At 41.1% G+C, this 14,047-nt stretch overlaps 1 protein-coding gene across 2 annotated transcripts in view; it reads right to left on the reverse strand.

The window, feature by feature from the left end:
* The window catches only part of ass1 (argininosuccinate synthase 1), a 162,714-nt gene that overhangs the window by 59,204 nt on the left and 89,463 nt on the right, over window positions 1–14,047 (reverse strand). For both annotated transcript variants that reach the window (XM_043720419.1, XM_043720420.1), the window contains exon 9: window positions 692–782. In XM_043720419.1, coding sequence (XP_043576354.1) covers window positions 692–782 — 91 coding nt within the window. The remainder of the gene's footprint in view (window positions 1–691; window positions 783–14,047) is intronic.

Below are 14,047 nucleotides of genomic sequence, written 5' to 3' on the forward strand. Positions count from 1 at the left end.
CAAAGTGAACAACTTCACATATTCCCACATTTTACCTGATCTACCAGATTTTTGCCCACTCAATCTGTCTAGATCCTTTTTCTACTTCCTTGTCTTCTTCACAACATACTTTTCTGACCATTTTGGTGCTGTTTTCAAATTTAGCTACTATGTATTTAATCCTCTCATCTAAATTATTGATGTAAATTGTAAATAATGAAACCCTACTTGAGTCCCTTGTGGATTTCCACTCGTCACATCTGATGGATCTCAAGGTTCACGTATACAAATCTTAAAAGTGGCAGCACAAATTGATACTTGGTGAAAAGACACGTGGGATCATGATCTTTGTAATTAGAGGTATAGGATACAAAAGCAAGGAAGTTATTCCAAACCTTTATAAATCACAGATTAGACCTCAGCTGGAGTACTTTATCTAGTTCTGGGCATTATACTATATAAATGCAAATTGCAGTTCTTGCTATTAATTTCAATGGACAGAAAATCATAGACAATACATGCCCAAATTTCTAACTGGCACACCCACCAAGCAATAATTCAGACAATTATGCTGTTCGATTCTTCCATGACAAAGAAACAAAGCTAATTTTGATCTTGCAATTCTGAAGTTTATTATGGCCCAACTGTTTCTTGGTTGCATTAATTTCTTCCTTCATTACTCATCGTCAACCCAAGATGAAAAAGGACTTACCATTTTTGAACTCAATCTCCAATTCATCAGGAGTGTTCGGAGACTTCGATGGGTCAACTGTCATCATAAACATTCCATCTGGTGCATGATTCTGTCAGATTATTGAAAAAACAAAAATCAATTCAACTGCTCATTGCAAAGCATATTTAAGCTTATTGTCAGGTCTCTAAAAATGCTGCTCCATAGCATGATATTAGTTGCTGCCTGAGCAATCCTGTTTGCCTCTTTGTTTATTTTTCCACATTCTTCCTCTTTGGAAGGCAACACAAACTCGTTTGGTTTATTCAGTAATATGCATCTGTATAACATGAACAGAAAATATCCACTCTCCAAAATGGAAATCATGTAAGTTGACAAGGGCTGAGTTTAATGAAAATCATGCTGAATTCTGGGTTTTACGTACCTTACCAACTGTTATCCATACTCCAGCCCTCCCATTTGCAAAAATACATTTTGTCCTTAAAAAGCAGTTATAAAGGAGCCCAGAACATAGTTCAGAAAGAATGAATTTCTGCATTTTTCCAATTCACTTTCCTTGCAATGTAATGAATGAATTCCATTAATTTTCACGTAACTATTTTATGAAAATTTGAGTACAAATATCATTCGCAGTGCAAAGCTTAAAATGGATTTCAATAATTAGAACTTGCTTTCAGTTTTATGTGCTAGCTTAGCTGATTTCACATTTAAATCCTCAGCAGTGACCTATATGAAAGCTAGTTTGGAACCTTGTCACAATCCAGGTTTATGTACAAGATGTAGTGACTAGTAGATGCAGTACTCCGAAGTCTTCTACATCACTTGTGGTGCTGCTCTGTTCAAAATAAGCCGAAAGTAATGAAACAAAAACAAGAAAAACATTTGTGTCGGGTAATAAATTCCTTGTAGTTTTCAATTTGGTTCCCCATGCAGTGCAAGTTCTGCAATGTTGCTTGGCACCCTACTTGCGATGCCTTGGAATGTTGAGATGCAGATTCATATATGCAGTTATAAAGAAGTGAAAAATTCAAACTTCCTGTTACTTTGAAAGTGTAAACAAAACTTACATGTTTTCCCAAGGAGAAAAAGAGAAAGGCCAAAGTGTGAAAGAAAATAACACAGATGAGGAGGGAAAATTAAAGAAAAGGGAAGAAGGAAAGAATAATACAGACATAACGAGGAAATAAAAACACCCACCAGAGGCTGTTCTACACCTCTGTAGCAGTGAGCTTGAAAAACAGTGCTGTCAAAGTCTCAGCAGAATTCTTGCCCTTTACTGGGGCATTGTGACCTGGAAAGCTTGGGTGAAATAATTATGCACCTTATCACAACCATCAAAATTGGAAAGGGTGGGGTGGGGGAAAGCACATTTTGTTTAATTTAGTAGTTTAATCCTTACTTTTATTTGTGATCTAGTGACAAATGCTATTTATTTTCAGAAGACAGTAGAAATAAATATGAAAGACCCATTCCTAGTTTAAATGAAATCAGCTAAAAAAAATTGTTTTAAATAAAATTCTCTGTATTCTTAGGTTTCTCACTTCATGATACTATAGCACTGAAACTAGAGAACAGATTTAAACATATCCCAACTGTGTACTCTAGCCTTTTCAGTCCTACTCTTGAACCACAATTTTGTCAGCAGGAACAGTTTTCAATTGTAGAAGGCAATAGTTTAATAAGGGTCTAATGTGTTGACCATACTCACCTAAAATACAAATTTTGATTCATTGGTTTTAGTCCCTTTTAAAGCAGAAGCATGCTTACTTAATTGTAGGAAAATCTTCATTGCAGTAATTCTGGATTAAGTTGCAGTAATTACTGCAATTTAAAAACTATTATCCCTAAAAATCAGGATCTATCATGTCAAACTAAAATGTAATTCCTGGCACTTTCTGCTTTAACAAGAGAAATGAAAACTTTATTTTTGTAAAAACTTAAATCATTCATTCAGAGGATCTTTTCTTCCCTGTCAATGTGCTCATAGTACAAAAGCAAAAACCCTGCCTCAAGCTGAAAATATCTCCTTAAATATATCAGTTTTAAATTCTAAAAATAAATTGTTTCTTTAAAACTGGTATCCCTGTGCCATTATTAAAGGCTACAAAATCATGCCTTTAATTCCCCTCAAGTTGATTTCATCTCATCCTTTGACATGTTCTCAGCTGGAGTCAAAGTAGTCTTAGAGGAGCAAGTCAAGCAAGAAGCAAAGACTGCAGTTGATATAAAATTTGAGTTGATTTGGTATTGAATGAAAACCAATGCAGATCTATGATCTTGGCAGATGTCTGACCACCAAGTTTATTAAAAAAAAAGTGGGCACTTTGTGCACCTCTGATAGGATATCAAAGATGAAGCCATTAAGGACAGTATGTGTCACAGAATAGAATGCTTTATTGAGGTGCCAACATCAATCACAGCATGGGGGATGGACCATCTTTTAAAAAAAACTAATAGCTTGACTGTGTGGGACGAATCTCCATTGCAAGTTGTGTCAAACACGAAGCAAACATTAAACATCCTTTCATTAGCAATGGTTCTAATGAAATGACTAGGGAATAAACAAAGCAATAAAATAATAGATGATAATGAGCATTTTGGGAATTTACTGAAAACCAAAAATCATCTTCAAAGCAGATCTAGAAGAACTAAATAATTAAATTGTTTAAAATGAATTGACAAATAAAGTAATTTTCTACAACAAAAACTGTGGATGCTGGAGATCTATTCCAAACAAAAAACAGAAATTGCTGGAGAAACTCAGCAGATCTCACAGCATCTGTGTGAAGAAAACAGAGTTAAGGCTTTGAGTCCAGTGACCTCTCTTCAGAATAAAATCTTTGTTCATTAAATCTATATATCATACCAATTCCAGTTGCTCTCCGAAAATAGGCATTAATAGGTTTTCAACACTAGACTTGCTCACTCAGATCCTGGCTTTGGGAAGATGGTCCTAGGTGGGTTAGTGCCAATAAACTGCGACACTAACTAGCAGCATGTAGGGTCAAAGCTGTCCACTTATGTAAAATTTTGCCCTTTCCATTAGCTGAGAAAATAATCTTCACTAAGGGGGCACTAAGATTGACTCCATCATCATCGCCCTAATAATTCGGAGCAGAGATCAGACCAAGCAAATTATAACCTATAAGTTTAACAAATCAATGGTGTTCTTGCATAGCAAAACCTGATTCACAAATCATGCACACAGGCTGCTCCTCTACCTTGTAATTAATTTCAGAAGGTTTCTGAAAGGTACAGCAGGACACATATCGTTCTTCAATATTTAAGGAGCATAAAAACATGAAAATGTGCAATTCATGCATTGTACTTTACAACGTAGCAGAGCATGAACTATTCCTAAACCTGGTCAATTGTGATCAAGGCCAGGATTTTTCTTTGGGGTGTGGTTGAGTTCCAAAATCCTGATCCTGCCCTTAGGAAGCAAACAGCCACAGCACCCACAGGGTACACTATTAATTGGTGAGATGGTAGAATGAACATCCAATTATTGGCAGCAGGAACAGGAATGGAGGTGGGACTGAATGTAAGTGGGCTTGACTTAAATCTGCCATTCTCAGGACACAGCTCTGGGTAATCAATCTCCAACAGCCACACCAGCTGAAGAGCCTGAGGATGCAGGCTGCTCCTGAAATGGGATGAATGTCTGGCCATGGTACCGAGAACCCCTGAGCAAGATGAGCAGTGCCTGATCATATTTGTCACAAAATAAGGAGGTCTACAAGAGGATGCAGAAAGGAAGAGTTCCTGTCCACGTCATCACCACATGGAAGAGGAAGAAATGGGATTAAAAGCAAGTTGGGGAAGAACAGATGAACATCTGTGGACAAGATGGCCATAGATGCTACAATGCATACATTAAATGGGTTCATTACATTCCAGGCTATCCAACAGCATACTGAAGGCCTAGCTGCCTTAGGAAACATCAGCACTGTAGAAGCTTTTACTCTAAAAGGTTATTTCTTGTGATATGACTATGTATTTTGTCTTTCACAGGTACCAGTGCTGGGGCGCTAATCTTGAATCCATCATTACCACCCTAAGTATTTCAGAGCAGAGATCAGGCCAAGCAACATTATAACCTATAAGTGAAGCCTCCACTAGCATAGATATTGTATACTGCTGAAAATGTGTTGCTGGTAAAGCGCAGCAGGTCAGGCAGCATCCAAGGAACAGGATAATCGACGTTTCGGGCATAAGCCCTTCTCAGGAAGAAGGGCTTATGCCCAAAACGTCGATTCTCCTGTTCCTTGGATGCTGCCTGACCTGCTGCGCTTTTCCAGCAACACATTTTCAGCTCTGATCTCCAGCATCTGCAGTCCTCACTTTCTCCTCGTAGATATTGTATACCCTCACTTCATTAGATATGGGGTATTGAGTGATGAGCACATGAGTGTACAGGAGAATGTGAGGAAATTGGAGGATTACAAGAAGCCTGCTCAGCTGGGCAAAGACACAGGGTCATTGGAGTCACAGGAAAGGAGGATCTGCTTCAAACAGCAGCAGATGTACTCCCATGTCAGATGCCCTGAAGCAATGCCGGGTCATGGACATACCAGATAATGGAGGAATTTCCATATGGCTAACAGCTTTGAACATATACTTCCTCCATTGATAGAATGGCCAACCTCGTGGAGAGATAAAGGCAGCAGCAGCAACTGGAATGCATGGAGAAATTGCACACTAATGTTCACAGGATACATGCCACAAAGTTTGCCTTGAAAGTTCACTGGTACATCTGATGCAAAGGATGTGAGATAGTATTCCATTTGCACCCCATTTGGCAATCCTTTCCACCCATCTGAAGTGCCATCCAAAGGCAGAGGCAGTCACTTAGACACTGATGGTGTCACCCCTCACAAAGTGCAATTATCATCAGCTACATCTTTTGTCCCTCTGAGGGGCATCTGTGCTGAAAAGTCCAGTGGTGTCTCCTACAATAACAATGGTCTCTGGCACTTCTGCAGTGTGGCCATTGCCACTACAATGATGAGGTTGATCACCATGTGCATTTCAGCCAGGAGTTGAGACCCTCCACTTCCTCAGAGGACACAAAGTGAGCAGCTAAAACAGATCATTCCTCACACAAATAGCTTTCTGAAGAGTCCTGGAGTGCCATATCTGTGGCTATCACCTCCTTGTGCACAACCCATATGTTTTGCACCTTTCTCTTATTTTAATGTCTTAGTGCAAAACATGAAATTTCTCCAATTAGTCATCTCCTGTCACGGTTACACCCTTGTAAAGGTCGACACCTCTCTGGAGGGCCTTACAATGAGCAGTGCCACCAGCTTGTACAAGATACTTTTGCGAATGTACAGTAGGATGTTACCTAACCATTCTAGACACCAGAATTGTATCTTTAGAAGTCCGATAACCTGTTTAATGGTTATCACATTGAGCAGATTGCTATTGTTGTGTGCCTTTGTATCAGGTTCCTGCACTGGGGTGAGTAGCCATCTCTTCAAGTGTAACCCAAAGTTAAGATTCACAGCTGATCCTTGGAAGGAGCCAGAGGAGAAAAATCTCAAAGTTACAGTGCTGCTGATCAGCAAGACACATTGTGCAGTAATGCACGGTGTCATACCTTCCACAACAAGGCATAAATTTGTGACTATCTTTCTGGAGAGTTGTAATCTCTTCTCACACTGGTTCTCAATTATGTGAAGGTAGCTCCACCTTCAAAAGGAGATTCTGTGTTGAGAATATGGTCTCTGTGCTTGTTGTCCCTCATCCCTATACTCTGTCCTTCCTGCATTGGATGTTGTTCCTTTTTGTCACTGGACCCAATATCTGAGAGTCATGTTACCATTGCCTGCTGTTAGCATCATTTTGCTCAGGTGACCAACTAGTTATGATAACTTTGCCTTCTCCTTTTATTCCCATTCAACATTAGAAAGGTAATGATTCACTTCTTCCCTGCAAGTTCTGGACTCCCAATGTCAGTTGTGTGCCAATGGCCAATTCCTCCTCTGAGCCGTTTTCCCTTTCATGAGGTCTACCAAATTTGTTGTAGCAGTTACATCTGGTTACCTACTGTGTATCCAACTCACAAGCCTCTGACTTGCTTCACACTCTGCATGCTGCCCATCTGCACCAACAAAATCTGAACATGGCCATCAATGAGCTCTCAATTGCCTCTTTGACAAACTTAACTACCATTATCACTGAATCAGGTGGGCTCCCAGGGTTGAGCTCTCATCCCCTTGGTGAAACTTGCCAGCAACAGCAAAGGGAGACTGGCATGGCAACTGGTATTGTTATTTTTATCCCCTGCCCATCATTCCAAAAAGCCTTCCACGGGTCTTATAAATAAGACGTGTTCTCAAGAAATATTTTAACAGAATCTAGCACAGCAGCAAATAAGATGCTATCTGAATTTTCAAATCAGAGGGATCTATTGCTTGGAAAACAAAATAGTAATAAAGAATTCAGAATACTTTTATTTTATGCCAATCTTAGGTGTTTCATCAGTAAACATTAAATTGCTGACACCACTATTGCAAATTTTTCCTCCCCCCCCTCCATTGCAATAAGTGGCTTCTGCTTCATCACACTTGAAAATGAGAGACATGGAATAACTGGTGCCAATTTGGAAGGTAATAGCCTAATAGTATTACCGCTGGACTTTTAATCCAGAATCCCAGGTTATGTTCTAGGGAGCCAGATTTGAATCTGAATTCAATACAAAATGTGGAATTAGGAGTTTAATGACGACCATGTAACTGCTGTTAACTGCTGGAAAAACCCATCTGGTTCGCTAATGCCCTTTGGGGAAGGAAACCACTGTCCTTACCAGGTCTGGCCTACATGTGACTCCAGACCCACAGCAATGTCGTTAACTCTCAACTAACCTCTGGCAATAAATGCTGGCCAAGCCAGAAACCCAAACCCCATCAATGAATAAAAATGAATGAATACCTGATGAAGGAGCAGTGTTCCGAAAGCTAGTGCTTCCAAATAAACCTGTTGGATTATGACCTGGAGTTGTGCGATTTTTAACTTTGTCCACCGAGTTTAACACCGGCTCCTCCACATCATGTGTATTTAAACAGGAGCAAACCACTGCTTACCATGGCTAGAATTTAATTGTTGTGGAAGGGTACATCTATCAGCTTGAGAACAAGTGCCAATCCCACCACAGCCCTATTCAGGTGGGCCAATAAACTTTAGTCCTAATCGGGCATCCAACTGAACAGTGCAAATCTCTCAAGGAATTGTGTTCATTACAAGGCAGAAATTCCACCCCCAAGAAGTGCTGGATGATAAGTTAGCAAAAGCTCCCCAGTACCAGCAATACCAATGAAGCACTGACTAATGTCAACACTGTACGTGGACTTTCACAATAGATTGAAATTAAAGCCTAAGGGGACAGGCACATGGGACAAGGTTGGACCTGAAGAAAGGGGACCTGGTGTCGGCAGAGGGGTAGGGGTTATTCAATAGCAAAGGCAGGGGATTGTTTCCTGTATGCTGCTGATACCAGGTTTCTCCACTGCATATGAGGGATATTACTGCCCTTCCCGCCATGCTGCAGGAAAACCTGCCTGCTGCAATTAGAATGCCAGTGACTTTTGAGGGGTTTAATTCATCTCCAGTTGAAAGGCTGCTCTCAACTCTTACCAAAACTTGGTAATGGAGAGTTGGGAAGATGGTGGTAGCATCAAGGATGCCCGGACAGCTTCAGGGGAATGTTAAATTTTTCCCCAAAAAACCAAATAAATCAGAAATAGCTCCAAAATTATGCCTTGAAAAATACCTTTCAACTGAAATAATACAATGCTGTTTTCTACCTACTGGTTCAGTTCCATTCTGCAACTTGACATTAACTAGCTTTCTTATTTTCTTCTGAGATACCCACTTTCCAGCTGTTCACACTTTTGACACTATGCCAACTGCAGTAAGCAGCATTTATAAAAACACCAGGTTACATGTTCAGGTTAGCAATAGAGTGTCATAATTTGTTTACCTGATGTATTTTTGTAAGGCAGACAATGAATAAGTTACAGAAGGGAGAAAAGCAGTTTTAGCAAATGCCACATTACAAGGCAGTGTGGCAGTATCTACGTTTAGGAAAGTTTACCTGGATACTTTAGACCGTGTTGTGACTTCAATTGGAGATTTTAATTGTTTTACAGATTAAGATAATTGCTAAATAACAATTTTTAAATACTGTAACGTTTAAAAGACTCAGACTGAGAATGAAGTGGGCAGTTTACTTACTCAGTTGATTGTATCAGTTTAAGGTTCCAATCTGTCATTTTATAAATGTTAAACAATTACTACCAGTGACCTTCACAGGCAAATACAGGGTTAATGTTACCATGTACTGAGCCAAGAAAAACAAATTAAAGAGAAATGATGTGAACATATTGAATTGAAATACTTTATATTTTGTTTTATTTAAACACAATAACCAGTCTCTTCCTGCATATAGTACGTTTACTTAAATTATTTTTTCCTCTTTACCAAACATTGAAAGAAAAATTCAAATCATCTCCAATTTGAATCTGACCTCAACTACTTCTTAAATGAGAATATACCACCGCTCGATCAGCTTTCCTTGATTGTTCGGTGTTCTGCTTGCTCTAGTTCAAAAAAAACAAATCGTTTTGTACACTATCACTGCGTTCCATTTAGCCCTCACTGTAGGAGGCCAGACTGCAATGTCAGCCTCAGAGAATCTGAAGAAAGTCTACCCAGAAAGGGGTGAACAGAAGAAATTGGAGGCAAATGGGCCGTGAACTAAACCATCATGTAGAGCTATCGATGCTGATAACATTTATTCAATCGCCTGATATTGTTGAGCTTGGCCTGAATGAAGTCTTTCAGGGTGCTGCATGAAGTTAAAGCAAGTAAATTTCTATCTTTTTCTGCATTAGCTGCCTCATTGCTCTTCAATCGGCCTCACAAAAGCAGAAAATGGTTATACCATCTGCTTTCAATTCTCTGTAGCCAAATGTTCTTGTTGCGCCACTGCACACATTCAGGCTAGCTCCCCCCTCCACCTCCAAAACCCTCACCACCAAGTATTAGTCTTCTGGGTATGTCTAAAGGCCTATTGCAAAGTAAATAAGCCTGGCTAAAAGAAGTTTGTCTTTATAACAAAAAAAAATTAACTCTGTTTTTAGGATGAATTACAATTGGATTTATAAAAGTATAAACAATTTAACTCCACTCTTTTATCCCAATACATTTAACAAAAATTACTAAATCTCAAATGGAAGCAGACAAGTGTGGGGTGCTAAGAGCAACAGTTTCTCCATTAAAACAGGAGCTTAATTGTACTATTTTGTACTTGGACCTGCATTAAGTGAAATTCTTCCAAATGCGTAACTGTGACTGGTTTTTAATCAAAACATAAATTGAAGACATTCTAATTTTTTTTCAAAAACAGATCTTCTGAAAATTTGAATCCTTACATCGGAGTAGTTACCAAAACTTGCGTGATCAAATGGAAACAAGTAGATTTTTAAAAATGTACACGTAGAGTAAGTTTTGAAAAAATTGTTTTTTTTGTACCACAAATTCAGATTAACAATTGGCCCCACACCAAGATTAATTAGAAACAAACTACTGCACAAGATAACCAATCAGTTCTGATGAAGAATCGCCAGAGTTGAAATATTAACTCTGCTTTCTCCCCACAGATGCTGCCTTACCTGCTAAGTTTCTCCAGCAATTTCTGTTTTGGTATTGAATCAGTAACTGTTTATCAATTTTTGGATTCAGGTAAACCTAAATGATTTTATAACTGGGGAGAAATTCCAAGCTTTGCACTCTTACACATCAATTTAACAACGGGATGGGGTGTACACAAACTACACAGGCACTAGTTGCACTGCTATACATGTGGAATCCACTGTTGGGTGACCCTTGAAAACCTAAATGAAAGTCTCAACACCCACTTGAGCACCTTTTTCAAAACCTGATGACCAGGTAGTGCTCACCCACAATGGAATCTCCAGGAATGCTGATAGGGGTGGGAAGGGGAATATATGTCTGGTGGTGGGGTCCATTTGGAGGCGACAGAAGTGGCGGAGGATGATGCGATATATTCGATGGTGGTTGGTGGGGTGGAAGTTGAGGACGGGGGGTTCTGTCCTTGTTGCATTGGGAGGGGTGGGGTTTGACGGTGTCCGTGAAGTGGAGGAGATACGCCGTCCATTTGCAGGTGGCGGAGGATGATTCCGTTTGGAGGTGGTGAAGGTGGTGGAGGATACTATTATCAGCGTTCCGAAGAGACCATTCCCTCCACGACTCCCTAGTCAGGTCCAGGCCCCCCACTAGCCCACATCCCACTCCTGGCACCTTTCCCTGCCACTGCAGGAAGTGCAAAACCTGCACCCACACCACTCCCCTCACCTCCGTCCAAGGCCCCAAGGGATCCTTCTACATGCGTCAGAAATTTACCTGTACCTCTACCAATGTCATCTACTGCATCTGTTGCACCCTGTGTGGTGTCCTCTACATTGGGGAGACAGGACTCTGTCTTGCGGATCATTTCAGAGAACATCTCTGGAACACCCACACCCACCAGCCCCACTGCCCTGTGGCTGAATATTTCAACTCCCCCACCCCACCCCACTCAGTCAAGGACAGCCTGACCTGCTGTGCTTTCAGACGAGCACACTCTTGACTCTGATCACCAGCATCTGCAGTCCTCACTTTCTCCATGGCCTTTATGTTGTCTACTCACTCATTTGGAATGCTTCAGTACTTCTAGCTCACCTGCATCAACACTATCATTTGTACAACCACCACTTTCATCTCACAAATTCCTCCTTTAGTGTCATTCCATAACAGGGTCAAAGAACAAGGAGAGGTTTTGGGGTGTCCAACATATGCCTCCTCACTTCTGTGAAGAAAGAATCCTGACTCTGACTGCTCCAAGTGGCTGACTGATTGTCCAAGCCCCTGGACTGATATCAGAAGCTGTTCTTGACTTACCGTACTGGGAATCCCTGCCTGAACGGTGTCTCCCCTGTGTTGACTGAGGACCACTCCTCTTAGACTTTGGAACATGTTTGATTGAAGCATATGCAATGTGTTTGCCACAGGTGTGATACTGATATAACATGGTGCCATACAGCAACAAGGGCAGCACGGTGGCACAGTGGTTAGCACTGCTGCCAAACAGCGCCAGAGACCCGGGTTCAATTCCCGCCTCAGGCGACTGTGTGGAGTTTGCACATTCTCCCCGAGTCTGCGTGGGTTTCCTCTGGGTGCTCCGGTTTCCTCCCACAGTCCAAAAATGTGCAGGTTAGGTGAATTGGCCATGCTAAATTGCCCGTAGTGTTAGGTGAAGGGATAAACGTAGGGGAATGGGTCTGGGTGGGTTGCGCTTTGGCGGGTTGGTGTCGACTTGTTGGGCCGAAGGGCCTGTTTCCACACTATAAGTAATCTAATCTAAAAAAAAAAAGACCACTGTTGACTGCTGACAAACATGACTAGCCATCTGGCTTTGTGTGCGCCAAGAAAGATGCATGTGAGCCCATCAGCTCTGGCTGAGGTGACAAGATATTAAAAAAGTGGGCAAAACAAGGCAAACTAGAGATGCTGTGAGACATACGACCACAAGATATAGGAGCAGAAATTAGGCCATTAGGCCCATTGGGCTTGCTCCACTATTCAGTCATGTCTGATAGGTTTTTCAAACCCATTTTCTTACTTTCTCCCTTAACCTTTGATCCCCTTGACAATGAATAACTTAACTATCTCGGTTTTAAATATACTCAATAGCCTGGCCTCCACAGCCTTCTGTGGCAATAAGTTCCACAGATTCACCACTCTCTGGTTGAAAAAGTTTCTCCTTATCTCCATTCTGAAAGATCTTCTCTTTTCTGTAAGGCTGTGCCCTCAGGTCCTAGACTCTCCTGTCAATGGAAACATCATCCCAATATCCACTCTGTCCAGATGGTTCAGTATTCTGTAAGTTTCAATCAGATCTCCCATCATCCTTCTAAACTCCATTGAGGATAGATACAGAGTTCTCAAACATTCCTAATATTTTAAGCCTTTTATTCCTGGCGTAATCCTCATGAACCTCCTCTGGAACCGCTCCAGGACCAATACATCTTTCCTGAGGTATGGGGCCCAAAGTTGCTCACAATACTCTAAATGTGGTCTGACCACGGCCAGTTAAAGCCTCAGAAGTACATTCTTGCTTTTATATTATAGTCTTCTCAAGATGAATGCCAACATTGTATTTGCTCCCCAAACTACCAACTCAACCTGCAAGTTTACCTTAAGACAAACTTGGACTAGGACTCCCAAATCCCTTTGCACTTCCAATTTCTGAATTTTCTCATTTAGAAAATAGTCCATACTTCTAATCTTTCTACTAAAGTGCATGACCTCACGGCTTCCAACATTGTATTTCATCTGCCACTTCCTAGCCCACTCTCCTAACCTGTCTAAATCTTTCTGCAGCCTCCATGCCTCCTCAATACTACCTGCCCCTCCACCTATCTTTGCATCATCTGTAAATTTAGCTCGAATGTCCTCAGTTCCTTCATCCAAATCATTAACGTATAGAGTGAGAAGTTGATGTCCCAACACTGACCCTTTTGGAACACCAGTAGTCACTGGCTTCCATTCTGAGAAGGACCCTTTTATACCCACTCTCTGCCTTCTGCCAGACAGCCAATCTTCTATCCATGCTAGAACCTGGCCTCTAACACCGTGGGCCTTATCTTACTCAGCAGCCTACTGTGTAGCACCTTATCAAAGGCCTTCTGGAAGTCCAGATAGATAACATCCTTCGATTCCCCTTTGTCTAACCTGCACGTTACCTCCTCAAAGAATTCTAACAGATTTGCCAGGCATACCCTCCCCTTAATGAAACCATGCTGACTGTGCCCTATTTTACCATGCACTTCCAAGTGTTCAGAAATCTCATCCATCACAATGGACTCCAAAATATTATCAATGATTGAGGTTAGGCTAATTGGCCTATAATTTCCTGTCTTTTGCCTTGCTCCCTTCATAAACACGGGAGGTTACATTAGCAATCTTCCAGTCCTCTGGGACCCTCCCTGACTCCAGTGATACCTGAAAGATCACTAATAATGCGTCCACTATCTCTTCAGCTATCTCAGTTAGAACTCTAGGGTATAGCCCATCTGGTCCTGATGATTTATCCACTTTCAAACCTTCAGAGCATCCAAGTAGGCTCAAAGTGAATGAGTGCTAAGAAACCAAGCACTAAGAGAATAAGTAAGGATCCCCAAGATGCACCTGGTCCAAACTGAGTGCCTTGCACTGCATACATCATGTCCTTGCTGCAGCATTGCAAAGTAAGAGGTACAAGTGCAGCACTAAAATGCAGAACAGTTTGCAAGTGGATCAGGGATGAGC

The sequence above is a fragment of the Chiloscyllium plagiosum genome, chromosome 30 (genome assembly GCF_004010195.1).
Source record: "Chiloscyllium plagiosum isolate BGI_BamShark_2017 chromosome 30, ASM401019v2, whole genome shotgun sequence".
Taxonomy (NCBI): domain Eukaryota; kingdom Metazoa; phylum Chordata; class Chondrichthyes; order Orectolobiformes; family Hemiscylliidae; genus Chiloscyllium; species Chiloscyllium plagiosum.